The following is a 27,551-nucleotide window of genomic DNA, read 5'->3' as shown; positions in this document are numbered from 1 at the left end:
TGGTATATCTGTCTGCCGTGAATGTATCAGTATTAAGTGTCTATCAGCACATTTTGTGGCAAAGAATTCCAAAAGTTATTGTGCTGTGTAATAAGGTGTTTTCTTCTGTTTGTCTTGAACCTACCTGGTCAAACAAGTTCATTAGGTGACCCTAAGTTCTATTGTTCTAGAGAGAGAATGACTTCTCTCTATTCATTCTTTCCATACCATTAGGTTTTATTGCCCGTTTCTCTACCTTCTTCTGCTCTAAGGTAATAGGAACACAATTCACTGTTTGGCACGTACCGCAGAGGTCTCTACCATCTTTCATCACAGTAGCAGGCAATTCCAGCAGAAGAAAAATACACAGGGAAAAAGAATCAGGGTTATTGCAAGGATAATAAGGGAATGTCTACAAATTAGGTTCCGTTCAGGGGCATTCCTGACAGTAAAGGACAGTGGAGGTTATGATTGATAGAAGAGAGGGAGGCACATAGAGAAGTTTAGATGGGCAGGAGGTAATGATGTATATAATTTGTACTGCAGGATTCAGCCTACAGTACAGTTGGTTGCATGCTCTTGTACTAACAAAATGGGTTCTAATCAAAATGTCACCATACTGTGCTTCGATGCGTGCAGACACTTTTCAAGGACATAGCTCCTCTTAATTCAATTAGAGGGGGGAAAGGTGCCTGAAAATGGGGAGAAAAATCTGATTTCTTTTTCAAATCACTCATTTTATTGCTTCAATGCAGAGTTTGTAAAGGAACCCTAAGATGACAACTCATGTCTTGAAACATGATTTTCACCTTCCACATCCCAAAACTATATTTTGTACCAAGCAGCTTTCATGGCCTTCAGGTGAACAAAATCTGCTTCATCACTGATGGTTTTGAATGATTAAAATGTATTGAACTTTGAATCTTTGTATTGAACTTTGAATCTTTGGGGGGATTTACTCCTACACTGATAGGTCTCTTAATTGCATCTGTTATTGTATGACTACTTATATATGTAGATCACAGTGGGTAGCCATGTTAATCTGTCACTAGCAGTAGAAAAGAGCAAGAGTCCAGTAGCACCTTAATGACTAACAAAATTTCTGACAGGGTGTGAGCTCATACCCTGCCAGAAATTTTGTTAGTCTTTACACACATGAACACATGAAGCTGCCTTATACTGAATCAGACCCTTGATCCATCAAAGTCAGTATTGTCCACTCAGACTGGCAGCGGCTCTCCCGTGTCTCAGGCAGAGGTCTTTCACTTCACCTACTTGCCTAGTCCCTTTAACTGGAGATGCCGGGGATTGAACCTGAGACCTTCTGCATGCCAAGCAGTTGCTCTACCACTGAGCCATAGTGCTACTGGATTCTTGCTGTTTTCTACTACTTTTTTTTGTGTGTGTGTGTAATGTAAAAACGTGTCTAGCTCCAACAGACCTGGGTGTTGGGGTTCGCCCTATGAGGAATTCTTTTATCAGTGAAAAAGCTTGTGCAGTGAAGAAAATTAAACATCTTTATCGAATTATCATTTATGTACATAGCATCTTCCATGTATGTGGCTCTCTATAGAAGTTCCTGCTCCAAAGAACATTTAATCTTCTCCTTTGCCCACATCTCAGAGTCAACAGGCAAAGCCAACATATTGTCAGCTTTCCTACCGCAAGTTGTAGGTGGTTCCTACTTCTGTCCAGACAGTTCAGCTTCCCTTCCTTGCTCCAAGCCCTTCCTTGTTCTCTGGGGCATCTACTAGTGGTTCCTCCCTGCGCTCCTCATGGCCGTGCTGCCGCCCTTCCTCTTCTTGCGCCCAGGGCAAGTGCCCCTGCCAGACCTCCCCCAAGATCCTGCCTAGTTGTACAGTTAAACTCCACATGGCATACCCCAACATACCTGCAGAAAATAGAAGTCACTATGGCTTTACCCTTGCAGGAAAGATTTGTTAAGATCATAGCAAGAGACACTGAGAATATGTGGTTTTCAGACTATGTTCTGGAGAACTCTGTAGTTTTCCAGAGACGTACTTGGCATTCCTTAGTTAGAGGATTATTGAATAGGCACGTTTTCTAAAAAACGGCATGCCCACTAATACCTGTCTTCTGTGTGTGTGTATGTAATGTAAAAACGTGACATAATGGTGTCCTCAAGGGATGAAGTCATAGCTCAGTGGCAGAACACAGGTTTAGACACTTCAGGATACAATGGTTCCATATTAACATACCATACCCTCATTAGCACATTATCTTGATACTTACAGGACAATACTTTTGCAGGACAATACTCAGCTCAAACCCAACCCCTTTCTGACTATATATTACTCTTCCTACACCCTTGACACTGAGAGACACTGTCCTTCAGTGTTACTACTCTGAAGATGCCTGCCACAGTTGCTGGCGAAACGTCAGGAAAGAAAATTCCAAGACCACGGTTACATAGCCCGGATAACCTACAAGAACCAATTAGACACAGTAAATTTGTTGGTTTTTTAGGTTCCACAAGATTCTTTTGTTGTTTTTATTGCAACAGATTAACATTGCTAAAACATGTTTCCTTGAGCTCTGCCCCCTCTTGCTAAGGCGGACCCAGCCCTGACAGGTCTTAATGGACCTCCAGAACTTCCCTGCAGCTTGCAAGCTGCAGGGAAGTTCTGGGTATGTTCTGGAGGTCCATTAAGACCTGTCAGGGCTGGGTTTGCCTTAGAACATCCTCTGTAACATACAATGGTTCTTTGACAGAAAAGCTTACTCAGCCACATGATTCCTCTTTGGTGCTTCTGATAATTTGCCAAAGCCTGCTTGTGTTGTTTGAACTTGTAATGGCTGCTTTACACTTGCAGGAAGATATAGTGAGAGCCGGTGTGGTGTAGTGGTTAAACTGCCAGAGAAGAATCTAGGAGATCCAAGTTTGAATATCTGCTCTGCCATGAAAGCTTACCGAGTGACCTTGCGACAGTCACGCACTCTTGGTCTAATCTGCCTCACAGGAGGATGAAATGGAGGAGAAGAGAACAATGTAAGCCACTTTGGATCCCCTTTGGGTAGAAAGGCAGAGTTATAAATGAAGCCACTTGATGCTGCACGCATCATATGATGTATGTAAACGTGTGAATCCACCTTTAGCCAACAGTGAGGTGGATTAAAATAGAAATTATACTTATTTGATGTTATGTTAGCGACCTCTCTGTTTGTAACAGAGACACATTATCTGAGAATAGATTCAGTGGAACAAAGCTATTAATATTTTTGAACTGGTGCTTCTTATCACAAGGGAACAAATATGCTACATCATTCCTCTTGCAAGAGTGGTGACAGAAAAAAGAGAAAGGAACGTATGTAACCACTACACATTCTCCAAGCTAGGTGGGGCAGAGCTCAAGGAAATAAGCTGTAGCGGTGTTAATCTGTTGCAATAAAAACAACAAAAGAATCTTGTGGAACCTAAAAAACCAACAAATTTACTGTGTCTAAACCTGTGTTCTGCCACTGGGCTATGACTTCATCCCTTGGGGACACCATTATGTCATTTTGTACTCAACACTTATGTTTCAAACGTAGGTCAAAAATGAAGATGAAAGTCTGCCCAGGGCTTTAAAGGATGTTATGTAGCCATTTCCTATCCCCTCTGCACTTTTCTTCGGCCCACATTCCTAGCTGGCCAGCCATTTTGTTGGTGTGCAGAATAAAATATGCATATTGTAGTTTCCTGGTTAATATAGGAACTGCACAGTTATTCCATCCTTAATCATTTCCAGATCAACTTCTGGGCCCTCAGGACTAGCTTATGAAATGATCACCATTTAAATAAGGGGAGGGCAGACTTTATATTTGTGGTAGCTATGTGATTATTTTCAAGAGCCTTGGGAGCTACTAGTCAGAAAATGGCAACTCAGTGGGTGGAGCTAGTCACAAAAGGAATTGGGACAAACAGTACAACGATTCAAAACAGATCTGTTGTGCTCAGATGAGGAACCCTTTGCTGTTTTCCCAAAGCAACTTGCCTTTTTTGGGTGGGGGATGTACAGTATATTTTCCTTAAAAGAGGAAAACTTTGATGCAGGGGGGTAGCTGACTGGGTAGCTTTGGGAAATCAGCCTAACAAGAAGGTGAGTGGAAGAGAATCTGGGATTACTCTGAGCACCCACAAAGTGTGGGATGCAAATGTATAAATAAGCCTCTGTTGTTTCATACATTTGTAGGAACTTATATGGACCAGCTGGCAATGGTTGATGGTGTGTTGTCAGGTTTATAGCTGGATGTAATGCAATTTCTGATCTGGTAGGCAGTAAAAAGTTGGCAACTGTGTTCATCTTTTTGCCTCTTGTTCCAGTATGGTCTCTTTGAAGCTAAATAGACTTCCATATTAAGTTATAGAGGATCGGCATGCAGCCTTAATTGGTTTGCTGATATACAATGGCTTTGATAAATTAAAAAGTTATGCCAAAAAAAGGGGGGTAATTCAGGCTACCCTTTTTAATTAACTGTAAAATAGTGGAAATAGAAATGTGCCTGTAGTTCCTTCTATTCCTCCCAAATCTGTGTAACTATTGGAGGTGATGATGACTCATCTCTGTGTTTCTCCTCTTTCACTGTTTCTTTCACCTTTGACAGTGAAGTTGGTTTAGCTTTGTTCTCCAGCTGCTTTGCAATCAGATGTTCTTTTGGTTTCTGAGACTGTCTTTTAAGAACAAGGTGGCATAGTTTACGATGCCAAACTTTTAAGTCAGGGGTGGGGAACCTTTTTCCTGCCAAGGGCCATTCGCACATTTATAACATCTTTCGGGGGCCATACCAGGTGTAGATCTCCCGGTGGGGGGGGAGAGGCTAGGGTTGCTAGGTCTCCAGCCACCACCTGGAGGTTGGCAACCCCAAGAGAGGCCACACAGAGAAGGCCTGCAGGGCGCCCCTGCTCCCCCCTCCCAGGTGGGAGGGCAGCCAGCGGTGAGCCCCAAAAAACGAGGCACCAGGGGGGCGCAGCCCACAGTCGATTGGCAAGGGAGGAAGGGAGGAAGGAAAACAGAGAAAGAGGAAAAGGGAGGGAGGAAGAGAGAGAAAGGGAGAAAGAAATGGAGAGAGGGGGAGAAAGAAAGAAAAGGACGGAGGGAAAGAAAAAAAGGACGGAGGGAGACAAAGAAAGAGACAGAAAAAGAGGGAGAAAGAGAGGGAGAGAAGGGGAAAGAGTGACAGAAAAAGAAGAAGAGAGAAAAGCCTACCCCCCCACACACACACACCCGCGCATGCCGGCCTGCACGACCGGGCCCCAGCCTCCCCACCTCCCCCGCCCACACACACACACACCCGGCAGCGCATGGAGCCCCAAGCAACCGGGCCCCAGTCTCCATGCCCTCCCCCCCAGAGTCCATAAAAAAAAACCCAAGCCCAATCGGCTCCCGCATGCATGCTCTGCCACCGGGAGCCGCCAGCCTCTCCCCCCCCGCCCCGCTGCTCAACAGTCGACAGGCAGCGAGAGGGGCTTACAATGTGCCACAGCGTTCCTGCACGCCACAGCTGTAGGAGGCAGCCTTGGGGGAAGCGTCCCTCCCCCTCCCTTCTCGCCGACCAACAACTGACAGTTGGTGAGAGGAGGTCCAAAGGGCGCTACAAGGGCGCTGTAAGCCGTGGCCCCAGGAACACCTTCGGGGAGGGCCGCCCTGTGCCCCGCCTCCGCGGCAGGGTTCCCGGAGGTCCTGAGGGCCACAAAAAATGTCCTCGGGGGCCGCATACGGCCCCCGGGCCTGAGGTTCCCCACCCCTGTTTTAAGTGATAAGCCCAATTACAAACCAAAATAAATTTTAAAAATTGGGGATAGCATTGTATTTCCATTCTGTTGATGATTAAGCACTGTCCAGTCGGATGTGCTGTAGTGAGGAACAGTGATTGTATACTCAAATCTGGCCAGAAAACCTTCTCAGACAAATTATCTGTTATAGCAGGGAATTGCACAAAAGTCAGGACTATCTCAACACTTATTAGAGAGATTACTTTGTAACTTGGTTGTTTGTAAGATTCATTAGTAGAAATGGTATGTATGTTTTTATCTGTGTACAATCTTTATATTCTTGTTTTAGCCAGAAAAGGTTTCACAACTAAAAAACAAAAACAAATCTTAGAGCGTATTAAAATATCAGATCAAACAATGAGCAAAAAAGTATCCTTCAAACATTAGCAAATGTTATATGAGTGATCTATGTATATGATTGTAGAACCTCTCTTGTTCTCAGTTCTACATCTGTAGTGTGGGCGATAAGTCCTTATTTCTGCCTTAAAGTGTGGTTGAAAGGATTATAGCAAGATAGTCTATTTGAAGCAATCTCTGTAAAGCACTATATAAATATTATCTTCATCAGCTGGGATCTAAAGAGGAATGTGCTCAAGGGTTTGTGTGCACTCTGTTTTTAAAATTATTTTCCTGTGAGAAGCAATAGCCCTCCCAACATATATCATAAACTACTTTTGAAATGCTCACCCCTTCTGAGTTTGAAAGATGCAGTGCCATACTGCATTGTATGGTGCAGGGGTGGGTGGGAAGAGGTCAAGAAACACAGTTCCAAAGTCCTCTTGGGGCCACATGGTTGTAGAGCTGGACTATGTTTTATGAATATACATCTTTGCAACAGTTTTTTGTTTCCTGTAGTAATTGCAGTTTTTGTAAACAGCACACAATACTTATTTGGTGTGTCCCCTCAATGAATCAGTGCATACGTATTTTGATGGAATTACTTCTAGGCTCTTTCCTTTGTCCTGGGCGCTACTTAGTTACAGCAGCGCAAGCAAAGGCTTGTTCCACTTTGGTCAGCTTAGCAAAGCGTGAGTTCATGCCAAGCAAGGGGGAAGAATGGAGAAGCCATGACCCAACTTGTCTGTTAACAAGCTCCAAAGTCTCTGTGTTCTGGTGGCACAACATTGTGCCAGCACTAAGAATTCAGGTTGCTCCAGTGGCCTGTACAAGACTGGCCTGTGACCTTTGTGTCCTCCAGACGTCTGTTGGTTGGTTCAGCTGGAACGTGCAAGGACTTGAAATGAGGATATGACCAGCAATGTAGGTGTTTGTTATTACAGCAGTCGGGATGGGACCAGATTCCCGCACCGGAGCAAGAGAAGGATGTGTACCCTTGGAGTGCTGCTGAGTTGTCAGGGTTGGCTCTAATGCTCCTCTATTGCAATCTATTTACTTCAAAATAGTCCTAGTAAGTCCTAGTGAGTGGATTGTGGCTTTTGTGGACAGATAGTAGTTCTTGATGGCCCATCTGATTTCTCAAAGGCACGAAGGTTCACAGTGTCCTCTTTAATGCTGGGTCAGCATACTCACTCCCTGATCGACAGAGTGGCAGTCCTGGCTGTACTGCTGAATACATGTCTTTGGACTCCCAGTTACCTTAACAGGTGCAGACCTTCTCTGAAGTATTTAATGGTGCAATCCTAAGAAGCATGACTTCCTTGGTCTTAGAAGGGTGTAACTATGTATAGACTCGCACTGTATGAAGCGTCAAACATGGTGCCCAAGTGCCAAGCAAGGAAAGCCATGCTGCACCTTATATGTCGGTAATATCCAAATAAATCTCAGGGTGGAAACTCAGCAGGTGGTTTTTAAGGGGGTATGCTTTGTACCAGTGGCCTGTGCTGGTTCTGTTCTTCCCACTTTTTACTGCTATCCAGCTTGGATCCAAACCAGGAGTTTCCCCTTGTATAAGGAATTTTACTGGCTCTCCCCTCTCACAGCAGCCCCAAATGCCCCTGAAATTCTGTTCCTAGGGGGTCCACTTGCCCTCAAGAACAGGATTTCAGGGAGTATTTTGGGTTATAATAGGAAGGGGAGGAGGAAACCTCACACTCCATGGGCAGAAGTCTTTAGCCTGGCTCCAACTCTTTATCTGTTGCCGCCTTGTAGACTTTGATTGGATGAAAAGGCGGCATGAATTTTTTAAAATAATTAATAATAAACAAAAGCCTACATTTTACTCTCGTTCTTCCTCTATGAATCCCTGGGCCTTGCTCCCTTTCTCCATTTTATCCTCACAGCAGCTCTACAAGGTAGATTAGGCTGAGAGATAATTCACAGTGGGTAGCCGTGTTAGTCTGTCTGCAGTAGTAGAAAAGGGCAAGAGTCCAGTAGCACCTTAAAGACTAACAAAAATATTTTGTGGTAGGGTATGAGCTTTCGTGAGCCACAGCTCACTTCTTCAGATATCTGAAGAAGTGAGCTGTGGCTCACGAAAGCTCATACCCTACCACAAAATATTTTTGTTAGTCTTTAAGGTGCTACTGGACTCTTGTCCTTTTCTACTAGGCTGAGAGAGTGTGACTGCCTCAAGTGAGCCTGATGGCTGAGTGGGAGATTTGAACCCAGGCCAAAGCTGACACACTGACCTGGCTGTCCTTATGGTGAGCATGGCACAGGCAGCCAAAGACTTGGAGGCTAGAAAGCTGGAGTATTAAAGTGGTGCGCGGAGCACTCACCAGTAGCCGTTACAGGGCTGCTCTGCTGCGGCCCCTCTCCTAGACTTGGCTTTGTGACAAGAACAGCAAAGACCGCTGGACCCTGGAAGATTGCAGGGGTGGGGGACTGGGAAGAACGAGAACCACCCATGTAGGTCAGATGCAGTGACCACTGGGGGCAGTTGTTGTTTTGTACCAATTACAAGCCTGACCAGCGGATCTCTGTACAAAGAAATGTGCATGAAAAGAAATCTTGCCAGTTGGGTCTAAAAACATAAGAAGAGCCCTGCTGAATCAGACCAAGGGTCCATCTCATTCAGTGCCCTCTTTGCAACAAGTGCATAGCGAGGGAAGTAGTCCTCTCTTGCTCTTTGCCCCCCAGCAGGTGGTATTCAGAGATATTCTGCTTCTGCAAATGGAGACGTCACGGTTAACAGCAGTTCATGAAATGGCGTGAGCAGAGTACCTGGCTGGCCAAGAGGCCACTTAATGTTTTCTTTTCTATTCAAGGAGCTATGAATCCTGAAAGAGTGCATAAACAATCCAGTGCATGCAGAACAAGGGAGGGGGGAAATAGCAGTGAATCTGGAATAAGAAACCAGGCAGAAGAAATGCCAGGAAAACAATTTGAGCCGTTATTGCGTTGGGTGAGAGTGGAATGAGTTGCTGCAAAAGATGCTCTTGCTTACCGCTGTGATTGCCACCAGGTGTAAATCAAGGTCATGAAAGGTTACTGAGGCCTTCAAAATGCGTGTCTGAGTAACCACGAGTGGATGAAAACAAATAATCTCCCATCTCCTTGCTGATTGCTTTCACCTCATTTGTCTCTAAATGGAAGCTAGACTCAGTGATAATAAATACTTTAAAATTCCTTAAGTGATGTAGATCTATCAATATTTTATTTTTAAACCTTTGTGGGGTTTGTGTGCTTACTTGCATGTGGATTGTCCTAAAACAAGTTCCATTAAAAGAATGGCAGAGCTGGCAGAAGGCACTAAATACATTAGTTCAGGCACCTAGTAGAACTTTGGCCATTTTTCTTTATGTTGAGACGTGCCTAACATTTTGGTACAGAATATTGGATGATAAGTGCTGAGTAATCTGCTTTTGTAGCATTGATGCATTTCTGGCCTCATGGATGATTGGTTTAGAAATATGTGTTTAGTGATCCTGTAAGCTCTGATGAAGCTGCCTTATACTGAATCAGACCCTTGGTCCATCAAAGTCAGTATTGTCCACTCAGACCAGCAGCAGCTCTCCAGGGTCTCAGATAGAGGTCTTTCACATCACCTGCTTGCCTAGTCCCTTTAACTGGAGATGCCGGGAATTGAACCTGGCACCTTCTGCATGCCAAGCAGAGGCTCTGCCACTTAGCCACAGCCCCTGCCCAATCCTCCTGATCTTTAAACCTGCACCTTTGTCTCTGTGCAGTTAACCTCATGGCTAGTGAGGGTCTCCCAGTCAGATTTTTTGGGGGTCAGAGGCCTTGGCACTTGGTATTCGAGGTTCTGGGAGACCCAGGTTTGAATTCCCAGTTTGCCGTGGCAGCTTGCTGGGTGACCTTGGGCCTGTCACACTCTGTCAGGCTAACCTACCTCACAGGATTGTTAGGATAAAATGGAGGAGTGGAGAATAACGTAAGCTGCTTTGGGTCCCTACTGGGGGGAAAGGCAAGGTATAAATGAAATCAAGTATTAACGTTTTTGACCAATTTTGTAATTGTAACTGTGCAAGGAGGCCTTTTATTCTGATGAGGAAGACGAGACTACACTTGGCGAAAAAGCTACTCACCCATTTTGCCTCTACCGCCCACATGTGAGCTATGCAAAATGTTGCAAGGTGTGCCAGGCTTTTCAAGTGGTGGCACCTTCTCTTTAAAACTTTAAAACTCTGATTGGCTTCCTTTTTATACATCTTTCACCAGCAGCTAAACAAATTTCTAAGGCTTTTGCTGGCCACTGGTGACACATTTTAATTGGTTTGTCTGGTATTGGAGGCCTTGTTTTGATCTGAGGACGAGCAGAACATTTACGTACGTGTTTTAACTTTTCTCTTGCTCTCAAAATCATTGGCTTTGTTTCAGCTTTCAATTTTGTACATCACTTTGAGCTTTTATATCAAGTTCACAAAGCACAAATACGAAATATAATACAATAAGAATAAATAGAAGGACAGTAGAATAAAATGATTTGTAGAATTCCAGTAAAATGAATGATAGAAAACATGATAGAATGATAGAAAACCAACCACAGTGCTGAAACAATCATGGACTATCCCAGCTGTTAATACACCTGCACCGTCCTGAGATGCTGCAGTGGTACCAAAGCTCTTGTGCTGGATCATATCCACTTTTTGACTTGTGTGGAAATCATGATCATGCATTACTATTACAAGTAGGGGTTGGTTGGTTAAAAAAATGCTTTTACACATAAGTGCACGGATTTCCACCAGTTCCCCCTCAGGAATTGGGAAAGCCCCTCAAAAGATGCCAGTACTCCGTGCTGTTGAGTACCACCATTATGCTTTGGTATAGTCTAGTTCCAAAGTTGGAATTTTATTTCCAGACCTGTGCTTTCATACATGTTGGATAATGCATTTTCAGTGTGCTTTAGCAATCATTTGCAGGTAGATTTTTCCTGTTTCACATATCAGACAATGCAAAGCAGGAGGGAGATGACTTGCAGGCTTTTCCATCTGCAGAAAAATAGCAGGGGGTTGATCTGACAACCCCTGACCCCACTGCTCCCTCCAGACCTTGTGAACCACAACAGGCATGGATTGTATGCATGAATATCCCCTGTGTTGCTAGGGAATAACTCCAACAGCAAAGGCTTGTCCTCCTCCACTGGGTCAGGGGTTGCATGGAGAGAAGAAATTGGGCTCAATAGACAACAGGCTGCTGGGCTCATATTCTCTGAGCTGCCTAAGGACCTTTTGGCAGTGAAGGGGGAGGGGCTGCGTCTCTGCTGCTAATAGGTTCATGAAGGGAGGTGGGAATTGAGCTTCCCTGGGAATTTTTTGTTTGGCAGGTTCCCCCTTGCTGTGCATCTTTTTTCATGTACCTGTTTGTAGTTTTCTTTTTGCCCAGACCTGTGCTGGTTCGGAGAACCCAAGAGGTGGAAATCCACAATGCAGGCAGCTCTGCGGCCAGAATTCCCCACCGAGGGAGATCAGCGTTGGTGGAGCCTCCCTCGCCCACACTGACCTCCGTGTTACCCCGCCAGTCTCGCTGTTCCATCTGGCACCGCTTTTACGCTGGTTGCCACGGTGCTTAGGAGCTCATCTCTAGTTAGTATATAACAACAGCCTTGATCCAAGAAGCGTGTGTTTTCTGTACTAAAAATAGGAGTTCCGTGCTGAAATAACCTAAATTTTGCACGCTGTACACATTGTAAGATTTGTATCATTTTTTTTCTTTATTTTGCACAATTGGTTCTGCTCCTGCTAGTTGTGGACTCCTGTACTGGCAGTCCTGTGGGCCTGAGCTAAGGGTTAATGAAAATAATGAGAGCAGCTTTTTGAAGGAGATGAAAGGAGCTGTGGTTTTCCAAACTTCTTATGCAGTTATAGGAGACATGAAGATAAAATGTATCCAGCCTCCCCCATGCCCTGCTCTAAGCACAGATTGTTTTATTAGCCAGTAGATGAGGTAATGGCTTCGGCCAAGGCCAGAGTAAGGGGCATTAGCTCATTAGCATAGTAAATTACCCACCCTAAAGGCAAAATCTCCATTTTCTGATCATGGGTCGTATGAAAAGCTGTGATGAGGCCTTAACATGACTTTGTGTGTCTGAGGTGGGGAGACTATGATGTAAAGAGGAGGAGAACATGACGTTTGTAATGATTGACATCTTGACAAGTATATACGGTAAACTTGTGCTGGACTAAAAGTGGGTGCTTCTGCTTTGGACTGGAGCCTTATTCAGATGAATAATAAATCTTTAAACCTTCTTTGCAGCTACTGAGTCGTCTCCTCTCTGCTTGATTGGGAGGGGTTCCACTTTTGTGGCTAACAGTCCCACTTCCTGCTGATTGGAAACTTTATTGTCAGTCCTCTGTTGTTTTTTTTATCATGCATTATTCTTGTGCTTTCCAGCCATAAGGATTGGAAAGGCACATTTAAAAAATGAAAGCTTGAGATTATCAGGAAGTTGAGTCCCCCCCCCCCCGCCCCCAAGCCACATTCACTGCCTTTTCTGTGCTAGTGCAGAACTGTGGAATTACACAAGCAACCCTTCCCTCATCTTTAGAAGGGACATGTATGGTAACATCACCATTGTTCCTGCTTGCTGTATCTGATGTGTGTCAGTGTGGATCAAGGCAAGAAACCTTGCGCTGCCTTTCAAACCTAATTGCTCTTTTCCACAACTTTCATCCTAGCGTATTTATTACCTGTCTTTGGAATTCTACATGGGCCGAACACTTCAGAACACGATGGTGAACCTGGGTTTGCAGAATGCTTGTGACGAAGCAATTTACCAGGTATGTTATCCCTTAAGGCTTTGCTTGACATCTTCTTCTGTTTTCATTTGTTCTGTTCCTGCTCTAATGCAAAAAAAATGGTGGCAAGATGCCCAGGGCCTTCTCATGTTGCCGTAGGTTAATTTAGGCCAGATATTAGGAAAAGATTGTTAGAAAAATTGGGCAGCACAACAACTTGCCAAAGGGGAATTGTGGAATCTTCACTGGAGATTGGCGCCTGATAGGTGGCTTCAACAATCAGTGTGTGTAATAAAGAATGTGGCTTGACGGGGGCAAAATATGTCACACATGTAAGTCACAAGAATTCAGAAAATCTTACCTATTTTTTTTAATGAGTTTCTAGCCCTCATGGTGTCTGTGAACTGAAGAACATGATGCATGTGTATTGTAACATCTGTTTCCAGCTGGTCCATGGAGAATATCCAAGTGTAACTGCAGGGGCGCAAAGGCAGTGGAGCCAATTACAAAGAAAAGCTCTTCAGCACCTAAGAGAGTCCCCAGGCAGAAGCTAGATTGATCTGATGTAGTCTAGCACCCAGTGAGACTATATTATTTTCATCTGTTGCCATCAGTCTGCATGCTGCTTACAGAGTCCTTGAAGGTCCCAAGGAACTTATCGTGTGGAATTTGAGACAAGGTAGGCAGCAAAGGGAGGACAGGGAGGTTGACATGAGGATAAGCAAGGGAAAATTACTCATTTGGTTCAATACTCAGGCTTAGCTTCCCTAAGGGAAGCTGACTGAGGAATCATTCTAAAGGATTCATAGGGAAAGTGAGTTTTGAAGAGGGGATTCAAAGGGAGTGAGAGAGGTGGCATCATGTTGGTGTTCTGTGGGGTGGTTCCGAGCGTTCAAGGTAGCAAGGAAGAATGGGGAGAATAGTTTGAGGGAGCAAAAGTCCATTGGATCTCTGAGGATGCTGAAGCAGGAGAAATGAAGGACACACACAAGGGTGAGTTAGGGTGGGTGAGTGCAGAGGTGGGGGAGAAGACCCCTGATGGCCTGGAAGGTATAGATAAGGACTTTGTGCTGGATTTGGTAAAGGGGTAAGGTAAGAAGCCATGGTAGTCTGTTCCTGAAGCACAGCTTGATGATTGTCCTTGAAATTATGCTCTGAGGGATTTAAAGGGGCACCATCTGGCTGTAGAAATATTGAACAGCTTCACCTCCAGTTGCACATTCTGTGTCTGCAAAATTTCTTAATCAGATGGTTCTTTCTTACAGCAGAACTTTGCAGTAGTACTGGAATTAATTCTTGCCCTAATAATACCATGATTTAGCATTCTCTGAATGTACATAAGAAGAGCCCTGCAGGATTAGACCAAAGGTCCATCCAATCTTCAGTCCTGTTTCCCCCAACAGCCATCCAGAATCCTTTGAGAAGCACACAGAAAGGCATGAAGGCAAGAGCCTTCGACCGCTTTTAGCTTCTCAACAACTGGTATTTAGAGATGTACTTGCTGCCTCTGAATCTGGAGGTTCCATTTAGTCATTTAGGGTTTGAAAGGTGTTAATAGACCACTCTCCAATGAATTTCCTCTTTAAAGTCTAAACTAAAAGCCACACGTGGTCTGTGGCAGTGAATGCCATACATTTATTAGTGCTTTCCACTGAGCTCACCAGTACATTCACACATTAGGCACTGCCAGCCTTCCTGCAGCCCCGCTTTTAAGTTATGTGTCGGAGCTCATACATGCCTTACAAAAGTAACAATCCTTTCTGCCATTTTGTAAAAACAAAAGCAGATAGAAGCAATAGTAAAGGACTGTTGCAGAAAAGGAACAAACTTAAACATAACAAACATTTTGATTACCAGTATTCTAGGTCAGGCCAACAGTGCAGTCCTAAACAGAGTTATACCTGTCTAATTCCACTGAAGTCAGTTTTACTTGGAATGGTGTAACTCTGCTTGAGGCTGAACCGCAAGACAACCATAGCTTATCCCATCATTCTGCATTTGTTTCAATTGAAAGTAGTATTGGATTGTCATTGAATTTGACCAATTCAGATCCCCAGATATCTGAGAGCTTTATTATTCCATTTAAGTACGAATTTTAAAGCTGCATTTGGTTCATGATTAATCCATAGTCATACTTGAAATCAGGGAGAAACCTTCATACAGTAGTTGACAATGCAACAGAATGACGAAGAGTTGTTCTTCCATTTTTCATCTGCAGAAAAGCTGGTTGGATCCACCCCAGTGTCATCAGCATACAAAGGAAGTTATACCTTCACATAACCATCCTCAGGATGCAAAACAGACATTATAATACAAAGGAAAACTTGAATTTATGCAAAATCCCCTTTCCTACTTTTTTGTATTTCTCTATGCTTTTTTCGGTTATTTTTTTTTCATCTGTTTATTGTTGCATAAAAGATTGGAAGTAAATTTATTAAACAATAAATTAAATGCCAGTAAATTTTATCTCTCCCTACCCAGAATCCCCCCCCACCCGATTTGTTCTAGTGGCAATTCCTAAGTTAATGCAAATAAAATTAGAGGCAGTCGAAACCCTTACAGATTCTGTGCGTTAACTTACATTCTTTGATAAACTTCTATTAATCATAATCCTCTCATCAGGTACTTCAAAGAACATTTGTACCCATGTACAGTATTGCATGCCAAAGGCAACTCTACTATATCAAATTCATTCTCAATGTCCATAAAAAAGGCTGTTGGGACTTCATGTAAATGTTGCACTGTCAATTATAGTAATCATCCCCTTATATTATATAACCTGTTTGATAAGATGAATATAGCTACTGATATTGATTCATTCTCAATACTAATAGTTGTACTGGAGAGATAAGTATGGAGAGGGCTGGTAAACATCAAAGGGTATCCCTAAATTTAATGGAGAGCATGTTTTATTTGCAGCACTATTTAGAGTTTTACTCTCAGTCCTGTGCCAACTGGAAGAATTCACTATTAATTTTGCTCTAACTTTTAGCCTAGTACCATCCTTACACCTAACTGGTGTGAATCTCTGATTTAGGGTGAAATACACATTTTGTAATGTATGAAGGGCAGTGGTTTATATGTGTTCTTGTATGAATGATTTGGACAATTGTTACTTACAGTTGCTGCCCAGTCCATATACTTGCAGCAGAAAATGTTTCTGTGCTGCCCTTCATATGTTTACTCTCTGTTCAGGGAAAGGTAAGGTTTGAGGTTTTCATTAACTGAGTGTAACCATATTTGCAGAACACTCTCAGCGTGCAGTTTCCTGGCACCACTGCAGAGCTGCTCATTTATGGAATTTTTTCTTTATTTCTCATAAAATTTTAGGCATTTCCAGTTGAGCACTAAAGTGTCAATCCCAGTTTTTATTTATTTATTACAGAATTTCTAGTACACCTATCAGAAGGGGCTAACAGATTAAAATATCTAATGGTGTCATTGGAAGACAAAGCTGCCCCCAAAAAAACTTCAGTCAGTTGGAGACTGTGCAAATTCATCCTTTTTCTCTGTCCCTCTTTTTTATGTCAGCCTTTTCTTAATACACTTCACTGTTTATTCTTGTAACTGAATATCAAAACGTATTCATGAAGAGCCCAGTTAATTTTTACAGCCTCTTTGAATTTCAGTCCAACCTGCCTGAGTCGTTTGTTCTAAATATTCATTGCTGAAAGTTGCATGACTCATGGATTCCAGTCCTTTTGGCAGAGCTACCATAGTGTTTTTGCCCTGGACAATTATCTTATAAGAGGCTGTGTAACCGTGGTCTTGGAATTTTCTTTCCTGACGTTTCGCCAGCAACTGTGGCAGGCATCTTCAGAGTAGTAACACTGAAGGACAGTGTCTCTCAGTGTCAAGGGTGTAGAAAGAGTAATATATAGTCAGAAAGGGGTTGGGTTTGAGCTGAGTATTGTCCTGCAAAAGTATTGTCCTGTAAGTATCAAGATAATGTGCTAATGAGGGTATGGTATGTTAATATGGAACCATTGTATCCTGAAGTGATCTGTTAATGTGTGTAATCCAAAACTAATCTGTATGGCTATTGTTGAATGTTGTCTTTGTCTGGAGGTGTTTCAGGGCAGGAAGCCAAGCCTTATTCATTCTTAAACTCTCCTCTTTTCTATTAAAGTTGTGCTGATGTTTGTGAATTTCAATGGCTTCTCTGTGCAATCTGACAAAATAGTTGGTAGAATTGTCCAGTCTTTCAGTGTCTTGGAATAAGACCCTGTGTCCTGTTTGTGTCAGTCCATGTTCAGCCACTGCTGATTTCTCAGGTTGGCCAAGTCTGCAGTATCTTTCATGTTCTTTTATCCTTGTTTGTATGCTGCGTTTTGTGGTCCCGATGTAAACTTCTCCACAGCTGCAAGGTATACGATATACTCCTGCAGAGGTGAGGGGGTCTCTTTTGTCTTTTGCTGATCGTAGCATTTGTTGTATTTTCTTGGTGGGTTTAAACACTGTTTGTAGGTTATGTTTTTTCAAAAGTTTCTCCATCCTATCAGTGATTCCTTTAATAAATGGCAAGAATACCTTTCCTATGGGAGACTGTTTTTCTTGAGTTTTCTGATTTTTGTTTGGTTCAATGGCCCTTCTGATTTCATTCTTGGAGTAGCCGTTTGCTAGCAGTGCGTGATTTAGATGGTTAGTTTCTTCCTTGAGAAACTGTGGTTCACAGATCCGTCTTGCACGGTCCATTAATGTTTTGATTATTCCTCTTTTCTGTCGGGGGTGGTGGTTGGAGTTTTTGTGTAAGTAGCGATCTGTGTGAGTTGGTTTCCGGTAGACCTTGTGACCTAACTGAAGGTTTGATTTACGGATGACAAGGGTATCAAGAAATGGGAGTTTACCCTCAATTTCCTTTTCCATGGTAAACTGAATGTTTGGATGGATATTATTAAGATGGTTTAGAAAGTCCATTAATTTTTCTTCACCATGGCTCCAAATGGTAAATGTATCATCTACGAACCTGAACCAGACTGCTAGCAAACGGCTACTCCAAGAATGAAATCAGAAGGGCCATTGAACCAAACAAAAATCAGAAAACTCAAGAAAAACAGTCTCCCATAGGAAAGGTATTCTTGCCATTTATTAAAGGAATCACTGATAGGATGGAGAAACTTTTGAAAAAACATAACCTACAAACAGTGTTTAAACCCACCAAGAAAATACAACAAATGCTACGATCAGCAAAAGACAAAAGAGACCCCCTCACCTCTGCAGGAGTATATCGTATACCTTGCAGCTGTGGAGAAGTTTACATCGGGACCACAAAACGCAGCATACAAACAAGGATAAAAGAACATGAAAGATACTGCAGACTTGGCCAACCTGAGAAATCAGCAGTGGCTGAACATGGACTGACACAAACAGGACACAGGGTCTTATTCCAAGACACTGAAAGACTGGACAATTCTACCAACTATTTTGTCAGATTGCACAGAGAAGCCATTGAAATTCACAAACATCAGCACAACTTTAATAGAAAAGAGGAGAGTTTAAGAATGAATAAGGCTTGGCTTCCTGCCCTGAAACACCTCCAGACAAAGACAACATTCAACAATAGCCATACAGATTAGTTTTGGATTACACACATTAACAGATCACTTCAGGATACAATGGTTCCATATTAACATACCATACCCTCATTAGCACATTATCTTGATACTTACAGGACAATACTTTTGCAGGACAATACTCAGCTCAAACCCAACCCCTTTCTGACTATATATTACTCTTTCTACACCCTTGACACTGAGAGACACTGTCCTTCAGTGTTACTACTCTGAAGATGCCTGCCACAGTTGCTGGCGAAACGTCAGGAAAGAAAATTCCAAGACCACGGTTACACAGCCCGGATAACCTACAAGAACCAATGAACTCTGACCGTGAAAGCCTTCGACAATATCTTATAAGAGTCTGGAAAATAATACATGGCTAAGCTCACGAAGGTGCGGACCTTTCTTGCAGGATGGGGGTGGGGTAAAGCTAGGGAAGAGATGTTCCAGTCTAGGATGTTCATGATGAAACCAAAGGCAAGTACCGCCATTGTTTGTGAAGCTCAATTTCATACTAATTATGAAAAATGGCAATATGCAACTTTAAATAGCTGGAAGGAACAAAGGCAATAAACAGTTTATTCTGTTGTTGTTGTTGTTGTTGTTAGGTTATTTATAGACCATTGGCAGATACTGCTGAAAAATATCCAGAGAAAAAGGAAATAATAATCAAATTAAGTAAACATTGTGGACCCTGTTTTAAAATGGCAGTCTTTATTTGCACTGCATCCACACATGCAATGTATGCTCATACTGGAAGTACCTGGATTGGTGTTTGGTTCCCTCCCCCCTAATCTGAGAAATGCCAAATGGGACAAGACTTACAATATAGTACATCGTTTATAAAGCTTTTTCCTGTTGCAGTTTTATCCACAATGGATAATGTTGAATGTGCACTGGGAAGATCCCAGTTCAAATCCCAGCTTAGCCCCAAAGTCTACTGGGTGACCTTGGGACCATCATTCAACCTAACCAGGATCACAAGGGTTACCCTTTCCCAAATTCCTTGGAGACTCATAATTATGTAGCCAGTTAGATTCGAGTCCAGTAACACCTTAGAGACCAACAAGATTTTTGGGGTATAAGCTTTTGAAAGAAATCTCTGAGGCTATCTGATGAAGGGAGCTTTGATTCTCAAAAGCTTATATCCCAAAAAATCTTTTTGGTCTCTTAGGTGCTAATGGACTTGAATCTAGCTGTTTACTGCAGACCAGCACAGCTTGTCTGTGGCTTCCTAGAGGCACCTGGTTGGCCACTGTGAACAGACTGCTGGACTTGATGGGCCTTGTTCTGACCCAGTAAGGCCTTTCTTATGTTCTTATGCTCTCTGAAACATTACTTAGCCAGCCTCCCAAATGAAAAAAGGACAAGGAAAGTTTTCATCTCCCATAAGAATGAAGTATCTGAAGAAGTATCTGAAGAAGTGAGCTGTGGCTCACGAAAGCTCATACCCTACCAGAAAATATTTTTGTTAGTCTTTAAGGTGCTACTGGACTCTTGCCCTTTTCTACTACTGCAGACAGACTAACACGGCTACCCACTGTGAAGAATGAAGTGTTAGCTTACTTTGGTGTGTCTGATTTATGTGTGTGTGTGTGTGTTCTGTTATTTCTGTGAATTGTGGTCTAACTTAACAATTCAAGAAACAAAAGCTTACCATTCATTGGTAGAAGTCTGTTTTTAATATTTTCTTTTCATTCCCTGTGGCAAAAACACAGTGTAGTGGTCTCAAAAACGAATAGATGTGCCCATAACTCAGCCCATGGAATAAAATTTGTTGCCACCATTTAAAGTCTCCTACTGATTAATCAACTATAGCTATAGTGCCATCCTAAGCAGTAATACCCTTCTAAACACATCAGCTTCAATGGACTTAGAAAAGCGTAGTTCAGTTTAGGATAGCACGTTAAATCCTCTGATTAAGTCTACTGATTAACGTACATCCAGCTCCAGAAAAAGGCAGCATTATACAATAAATAGATTTCATTAGGGGAATTTTTCAGGAATTATGCATTTTTGGTGCTCTGCTAGGTGGCAAGATGATAATCCTGCTTTGTTTGCTTTTCACAATAGCTTGGGTTGGACCTGGAAGAGCTAGAAGAGATTGAAGAAGATGCTGGCCTTGGCAATGGAGGTCTGGGGCGTCTAGCAGGTGAGTGGCGATTTTGGCAAGAAGCCAGTGCTGTTTTGCTAGTCAATAAGCAGAGGGTGACATTCAGAGAAAACTGAGTACTCCAGAGTCCTGCTGACATCATTATGTTCTTGTGTGTATGTTTATATCACTCTGATTTCACTGGAGCTCTGGGAGGCTAGCTTCCTTTAGATCGGATATAGCAGCAAAACATGTGAGATATGGATTGGGAAAATGATTGGCTTAGAACTCATCCCAAACCATAGACTCAATAGGTTTCCACTGCTTCAGTTCCTCATCTGCAATCCTGAATTTTAAATTGTTTTGATACTTTTTAAATAATTGTTTGTAAGTCACCTTGGGAGCTGTCAGAGCAAGAGTGTGGCCTAGAAGTTGGTTGGTAGGTAGGTGGATAGATAGACAGACAGATAGATGTGGATAGTATTGAACCCTAGACCACCCAATGAGGGCCTAACAGCACATTACATTTTCCCCTGGGTCCTTCGTGAGCTCATGTGATCAAGCATGTATTTTAAGTTCTTTGGAGGGAACTAAATCCCAGACATGGGCAGGACCAATCTGCATCAGCACTGTGGCTCATGGGCTTCAATCTTCTGCCCCATGCTATTTTGCCAATCTGAAGGGGTCTTGGGGGCCCTTTTTGCTTCGTGGGGATTCTACATGCACTGACAGCATACATCCAGGTTTCCCCAGTGGGGCAAATAATGCCCTCCGGGTCTGTTTTGGGTCAAGAAAATTGTGGTGGTGGTAATGGGAATGCTTAAATATCCCTGAGTTTCAAGGCTTAACAGAAATAGGAATCTGGCTCTTCCACCTCCATACTTAATGCCAGATTGCCTGTGGTTTGAGATTATCATCTGGTGCCCTGTGCTGTGTTCTGACTATGGAAGGCTAGGCTGGCTGCAGCGTTGAGCAGGCAACGGGGAAATTACAAATTTTAGCTGGGTTCAAAGAAGGGGTCCAAGACACTACTGATAAGTTGTTAGTAATGATTTGGACCCCTTATTTGAACACAGCTAAAATTTGCAATTTCCCCATCATATCCCTCCTATCTGAATGGGTCCAGACCTGTACGAAAGGGTATCCTCACATGCAGAACAAGGTGCACGCCAGTCCTTATCTGTTCACCATCAATAGGTGGAAAGGGTTCCCAAGACAGAAGTATTTTCAGTGTTGGTCCCGTGCTTACCCCAGGAAGTGTGCCACATGCCACTTTGGAAGCAGTGAAACCTGATTTGTTCTGAAAGTCCTTTAATTGTTTTAAATTTTAACCTTATTTTGTATTATTTTGTATAATTTCCTTTGATTTTTATATTGTTAGCTGCCTAGAGGGCTGATTTTTATTCAGCAGAAGAGTAGGATAAACTGTTCTTAAAAGCTCTGCGTGCTTTGAATCCTTGAGATGTGTGATATAAATGCTAAGTATAATTATTCAGTATTATCATTATGACTGTTTGGCACCTAGGGCAAGTTATTATCTCTCAACCCACTTTACAAGCTGGTCATGAGATCCATGTTTCAGCCTGTTGAAAAGCCCTGTTGATATTATAACTACATGCAGAGACGTAACTTTTTTTCATTCGTGTTCTCTTACGCTTTCAACACAGTCCAGATTTAGATGGGTGTAGAAGGTGTTCTTGTTTCTTAAGAGAGGAAGAACCGTTAGGTTGTTTAACAGGGAAGTCTCAGGGACAGTGCACTGTTGCTGGATCTTTGCACTGGCCCTGAAAATTGCCTAGAAGGGAAACAGTTGTGTGAACAGTGTTCCAAGTACTTTGAAAGAAATAAACTACAAATCTTTCCCAGATCTTTTTGTGCTTGAATTATCACTGCTAGGAGGTTCCTCCAAACAAAGAAACCCAGGTGGATTGCCTCTATCTTCTAAAGATCTGCAGGGTTTGGTCACAAACAGACCAGTGGATCGCTGAAAGCAGAATGTGGAGCATTTGGGGGATGTGGGTGGGGGTGGAATTACAGCTTTTTTCCTGTTCGGGCCAATATTAATTTTAATTTGATATGTTCAAATAGGGAGGTTGTACGAGTCTATGGTAACAAAACAGTAGAGAGGCCTTTTGTGCATTAAAGAAAGCCTCAATCGCTTACTGAAACTGCTTTATCATTCATTCTTTACTGCAGGGAACTCTGTAAGCTCGTTCTAGGGATCCCTAATGGTCCCACCTTCCCCTTCACGGCAGACTACAGTTCCCAGGGTTCTGTAGGAGAAGCAATGAGAGTTACACTGGTTTGAAACCAAGATGTGTTTGTGATGTAGATCTGTGTTATGTATTTACTTCAGTAGGAAGTTTACTTACATATCCAGTTGTGCTCAAACTGGATTCTCACAAAGTAGAAGCTATTTTCTGTCTGTGTTATTTTGGCCTGCTACTGTGCTGTCTTTCTGTCTTTTAAACACAAGCACATAGGGTCACATGGGTAATAGCTGCTTTCCCCCCCCCCTTTACGCTTACTTAACTGCCTGCTAATGAAAATTTGGTTCATTGCCATTTTAGCTTGCTTTCTAGACTCTATGGCAACACTAGGACTTGGGGCCTACGGCTATGGCATCCGCTATGAATTTGGCATTTTTAATCAGAAGATTGTTGATGGCTGGCAGGTACGTTGGTGAAAGAACTGTAATTTTTTTACTGTGTTTCTGGCTTGGATTTCATTTTCTCCTACAGACACCGTGTTCAGGAGAGGGCAGTGAAGGTAGACATTTGGGCATTGCGGTAGAAGTTGTCCAGGCGCTTTGAAAAAAGACAGCTCTTTGATCCCACCCTCCGTGGTGCCAAGGGGGGCATGCAGTGGAACAAGCAGCGAGAACATTTTGGAATAAACTATACTCTATAGTCTTGGCTGATGATAAAGAGACTGGATAGTCAGTGCCCATACAGAGATCAAAGACTTGAGAAGATCTGTGATAACAGCAATTTTACCCTGAGTCCATGCAGCCCAATACCAACTGTTCCAACTGGCCGGAATTCTCTAAGTTTAAGGTCTTTCCCTGCCCTGCTACCGGAGATAATTTGAAGCAGAGGTGTCTGGGTCTAAATCTGGAATTATCTGCAAACAAAGTTGCTCAGTGGATGAGCAGAGTGATAAAGAAAACAAACCTATCAGATGTGCAACCAGTGTGGGTCATTTAGCTTGCCAGGAAAGGCTGAAACTGCTCTTTCCAAACAACGAAACATAACCACTGCCTAGGGGTTTCTTCCTCAAAAGATGGTCTGAAAGCCATGCCTAGCCTCCACAACTGGCTAAAGTTACTACCTTGTAACAAGGGCACCAGAAAAGTCTCTTACCTTAAGAGGAAATTTAAAGAGAGTTGACACAGCCACAGTTTATTTCACCCATCCCTCCTACACTTGACCTCTCCCCCATCAAAATGTGTCCCACACCTGTGAGAGAGGGACAGTGGAGAAGAGGACTGTGGAGAGGAATGGGCAAGAGGAGTCACAGCTGACTTCTCTCTAGTGTTCCTGGGGAGTTAAAAAGACTGCATTTGATATCTAGGTTGCAGTTTGAACCCACCTGTAGGCCCTTCTGAGCCTGCGCCTGCTTTCCGGCCATTATTCTGCCTTTCTCCATATTCCTATTCTGGCTGCCATTATTTTACAATATGGTGGGGGACTGTTATGAACACCCGAAGCACAAAACAAATAGCAGTCCACAAGGGCATCTGTCAGGGCAAGGGAAAGCATGCTTGGCCTGCCCCACAGTTAGCTTGGGGACTGGTACATGCATTGCCTTTAACACGAGGAGGAAGCCCAGTGATGGCATCCCCATGGTGAGTTCTCCGTATGTAAAGCAGCTTACCCTGTGGGTGTCTGCCATCATGAAACAGTGTTTGTTCCATCTTTGGACGTTCCTGGCATCCATGGTGGTGACTTTCTGTGCAGTGGAGCTAACTCCTAACTCCTTGGAGCTAACTAACCTTGATTAGAGTCCAGGTTATAAAATCCTTATGATGGAAGAGGTTAGTCACACTTTTTTTAAAATTACCGTTGACTGGTAATGGGCTGGAAAAGGTCTCTGTATTTTGCACAGCTGGAAACCCTTTGTGTGAAGGTATCTCGCTAACTGAAGCACATCCTGTCTCACCTTTTTTTCAAGGTGGAAGAAGCTGATGATTGGCTACGTTATGGCAATCCTTGGGAAAAAGCCCGCCCAGAGTACATGCTCCCCGTGCACTTCTATGGCCGAGTGGAACACACTCCAGATGGCATCAAATGGGTTGATACTCAGGTGCAGTATTATCAGGTTCTTTGGGGGAAGACCCAAATTAGGATGAAGAAGCACAGCTAGGGGCTTGTATAATGCAATGTACTTGAGAGGATTGGAGATGCAGATGTTGCACATCCACTGAAATGTATTACAGCAAACATAATAATCTAGTAAGTCATAAATAGCAATTGTTCTAGGATTCAATGTGTGGGTCATGCCAGTAATTCTCTGGCACTATCAGCCTTTGTACAGGAAGCATTGAAATGTTTAGGACATGCCATTGCCCCCTCCCACTCCCCACCAGCTTGTCTCTTGAACAGAATGTTTCTTGTCTGTAATTAAATCATCACCTTTTCCAAAGAGTCACAATTAAGCCTGGGATACGACTCACTGAACAACAACCCCTAGTGAATAAATGGTACTGTGCAGGAAGAGGGTTGAGCTACCCAGACTGTCTTCTGTGCAAGTTTTGTTGGTCGTGGAAGAGGTTGAGCTACCCAGACTGTCTTCTGTGCAAGTTTTGTTGGTCGTGGAAGAGGACTGGCTCAAGAACACAACAGGACATCCAAAGCCAGGCTTGGATATCTCTTTATTTTAAGTCCTCTGACTTAAGTCTAGTTCTATAACTCTTTTTCTTTACAACCCCAATGCAGATATTCAGAATAGATGAGATTCTGATGGCTGAATTACAGCCAAAGGTGACCCCGATTTGGATCAGGATTGTGCAAGAAAGGGAGAAGGTGTTTACTGTTCCACATACACATGGTTTTGCTAATCAGCCCTGACACATGCACCCCATACTGCTGTAGTAAAGAAAAATGAAAAAATGTGGGCAGGCTGGTTTTGATTAACAAACCTATGGAGAAGTGGAAGATAAAACCCCTTTTACCCTCCCCATACCGCCCTTATCTGATCTGGGGTCCTGTGTGGCTGTAATTCATCTTTTAAAAAGGAGACCCATAGCCTCCATTGCATCTAGTTTGACTCTTTTGTTCTTTTGCACCGCCCCCTTTATCAGAGAATCTGCCTTAAGTTTATCAACCAGTTTTTCACTAGTAGGGAGTTGTACCTGGTTGAGCGCGAGGTAACTTATGTCTACTTAGGATGTGGCCATAATTGACCACGTAGCCAAGTTTTTGCGGCAAGCAATGTGGATTTGTGAATGTTACTGTAAACGGGAACAGGTGAACTCTGTTGTGTGAAATTGTACGATTACGTTATCTGCAGATGTTGTTTATGCCAAGAAAAGTTTTGATTGATGGATTGAACTTTGAGGGGGTTTTTTAGGATTTATTTAATTCAGAGTTGATTTACAAATTGGCAAATAGGCTACTGCAGTATGTTCTCTGCATGCTGTTTTTTATTGTATTGTTGCTGCCTTGCCTGTTTTGTCTATGAGAGTGTCCATTCCCTCACAGGCCTCCAAAGAATGGGTTGGGCACTCACCATTGGGATCACTTGGGGTTTGTGGGAGGGGGAAAGTGGTGTTGTCAGACTACCAACAATGAGGTGTTGGAGACAATACAGCTTTACTTCCAGGTCAGGGGTTGGGAGCTGCCAGTCCTAGAGAAGGGCAACATTCCATAGGTAATGCTTTCGTTATTTACTAAAATGCTTCTGTAGTGCCTTGCTTCACCTCCTGGCTAACCCATACAGGCTTCAAAAACCACGGTTTTGCCTACTCTTCATCTGATGCATTCCCCCCATTCCTAGGTAGTGCTTGCCATGCCTTACGACACGCCTGTTCCAGGATACAAGAACAATACAGTCAACACTATGAGGCTGTGGTCCGCCAAAGCTCCCAATGACTTCAACCTTGAAGAGTGTAAGTGCTGGCCGCCTTCTGGAATCTGCTCTCTCGTTCTTGGGTTTTTTTTGAAAACGTGGGTTGCCCTATTGCTAGAGGAGAATGCAAAACTGGCTTTAAGGAGATTGGAGGTTTGGCTTGATTTCAGAGGCTGAATAGAATATAAGCCACTCAGTGTCTGTCCTTCCGACGCATTGCTTAACGTTCCAGCATGCACAGAAGCAGGAACTGGTGGATTGGCCCCAAGTCATCTGCAGGGGTCTAGGCCCCAATCCACCCTTTCTGTGTTGAGGTTTTCTTCCATCTGAACCGGATGACTTCAGCAGGAGTGCAGAACACATAGAGCTCTAGTATCAGTGCCAGCAGTTTCCTTCTTGCTCACCTGCATTCTGAATGGTTGTGTAGGAAGGTTCTGTGTTCATCATTTCTTCACTAGGCAGTGTGTCCTCGAGACAGCCAATATCTGGTGTTACCCCAAGATGGCAGCTAAGATGAGGACAAAGTCTGGGGTTCTGGGGCTCTTTCAATGCAACTTCAGGTTTTCCTTTTGCCATTTGTTACTAGTCTTAGTTTGTTATTGAGACTTCTGAAACGTATTCAGCAAAGGTTAGTTTCCCCCCCCCCCCGCCCCTTAAAAAACCTACCCAAAGCAAAATTTTCTATAGGAATGACAAGGAGAGGTGGGGGTGTTTGTTTGGAAGAGTCTGCTAAATGAGAGATTCTTGTAGCATGTTTAAAGACTTAATGCATTTATTGTGTTATTTGTATGGGTACTTGCACTGCTCTGTTGTTTTGTGCTGGCCAATAGCCGTAATAATAAATGTAAAATGTAATGTAATTGTGTTCTAACTTATTATGAATCAGAGCTTGCTTGATCAGATGTATGAGGTTGGATTCGTGAAAGCTTATGCCAGAATAAATCTGTTAAGTCTTTAAATTGCTGCAGGACTCTTGGTTGTTTTGG

The 27,551-nt window shown here is 43.1% G+C and overlaps 1 protein-coding gene across 1 annotated transcript in view; it reads left to right on the top strand.

The window, feature by feature from the left end:
- Nucleotides 1-27,551, top strand: part of PYGB (glycogen phosphorylase B) — a 51,116-nt gene that overhangs the window by 2,176 nt on the left and 21,389 nt on the right. The window contains exons 2-6 of the mRNA XM_056852433.1: nucleotides 12,790-12,891; nucleotides 20,478-20,556; nucleotides 23,067-23,170; nucleotides 24,670-24,801; nucleotides 26,494-26,605. Coding sequence (XP_056708411.1) covers nucleotides 12,790-12,891; nucleotides 20,478-20,556; nucleotides 23,067-23,170; nucleotides 24,670-24,801; nucleotides 26,494-26,605 — 529 coding nt within the window. The remainder of the gene's footprint in view (nucleotides 1-12,789; nucleotides 12,892-20,477; nucleotides 20,557-23,066; nucleotides 23,171-24,669; nucleotides 24,802-26,493; nucleotides 26,606-27,551) is intronic.

The sequence above is a fragment of the Euleptes europaea genome, chromosome 7 (genome assembly GCF_029931775.1).
Source record: "Euleptes europaea isolate rEulEur1 chromosome 7, rEulEur1.hap1, whole genome shotgun sequence".
NCBI lineage: Eukaryota > Metazoa > Chordata > Lepidosauria > Squamata > Sphaerodactylidae > Euleptes > Euleptes europaea.
This window is presented reverse-complemented; position numbering and strand designations above follow the sequence as displayed.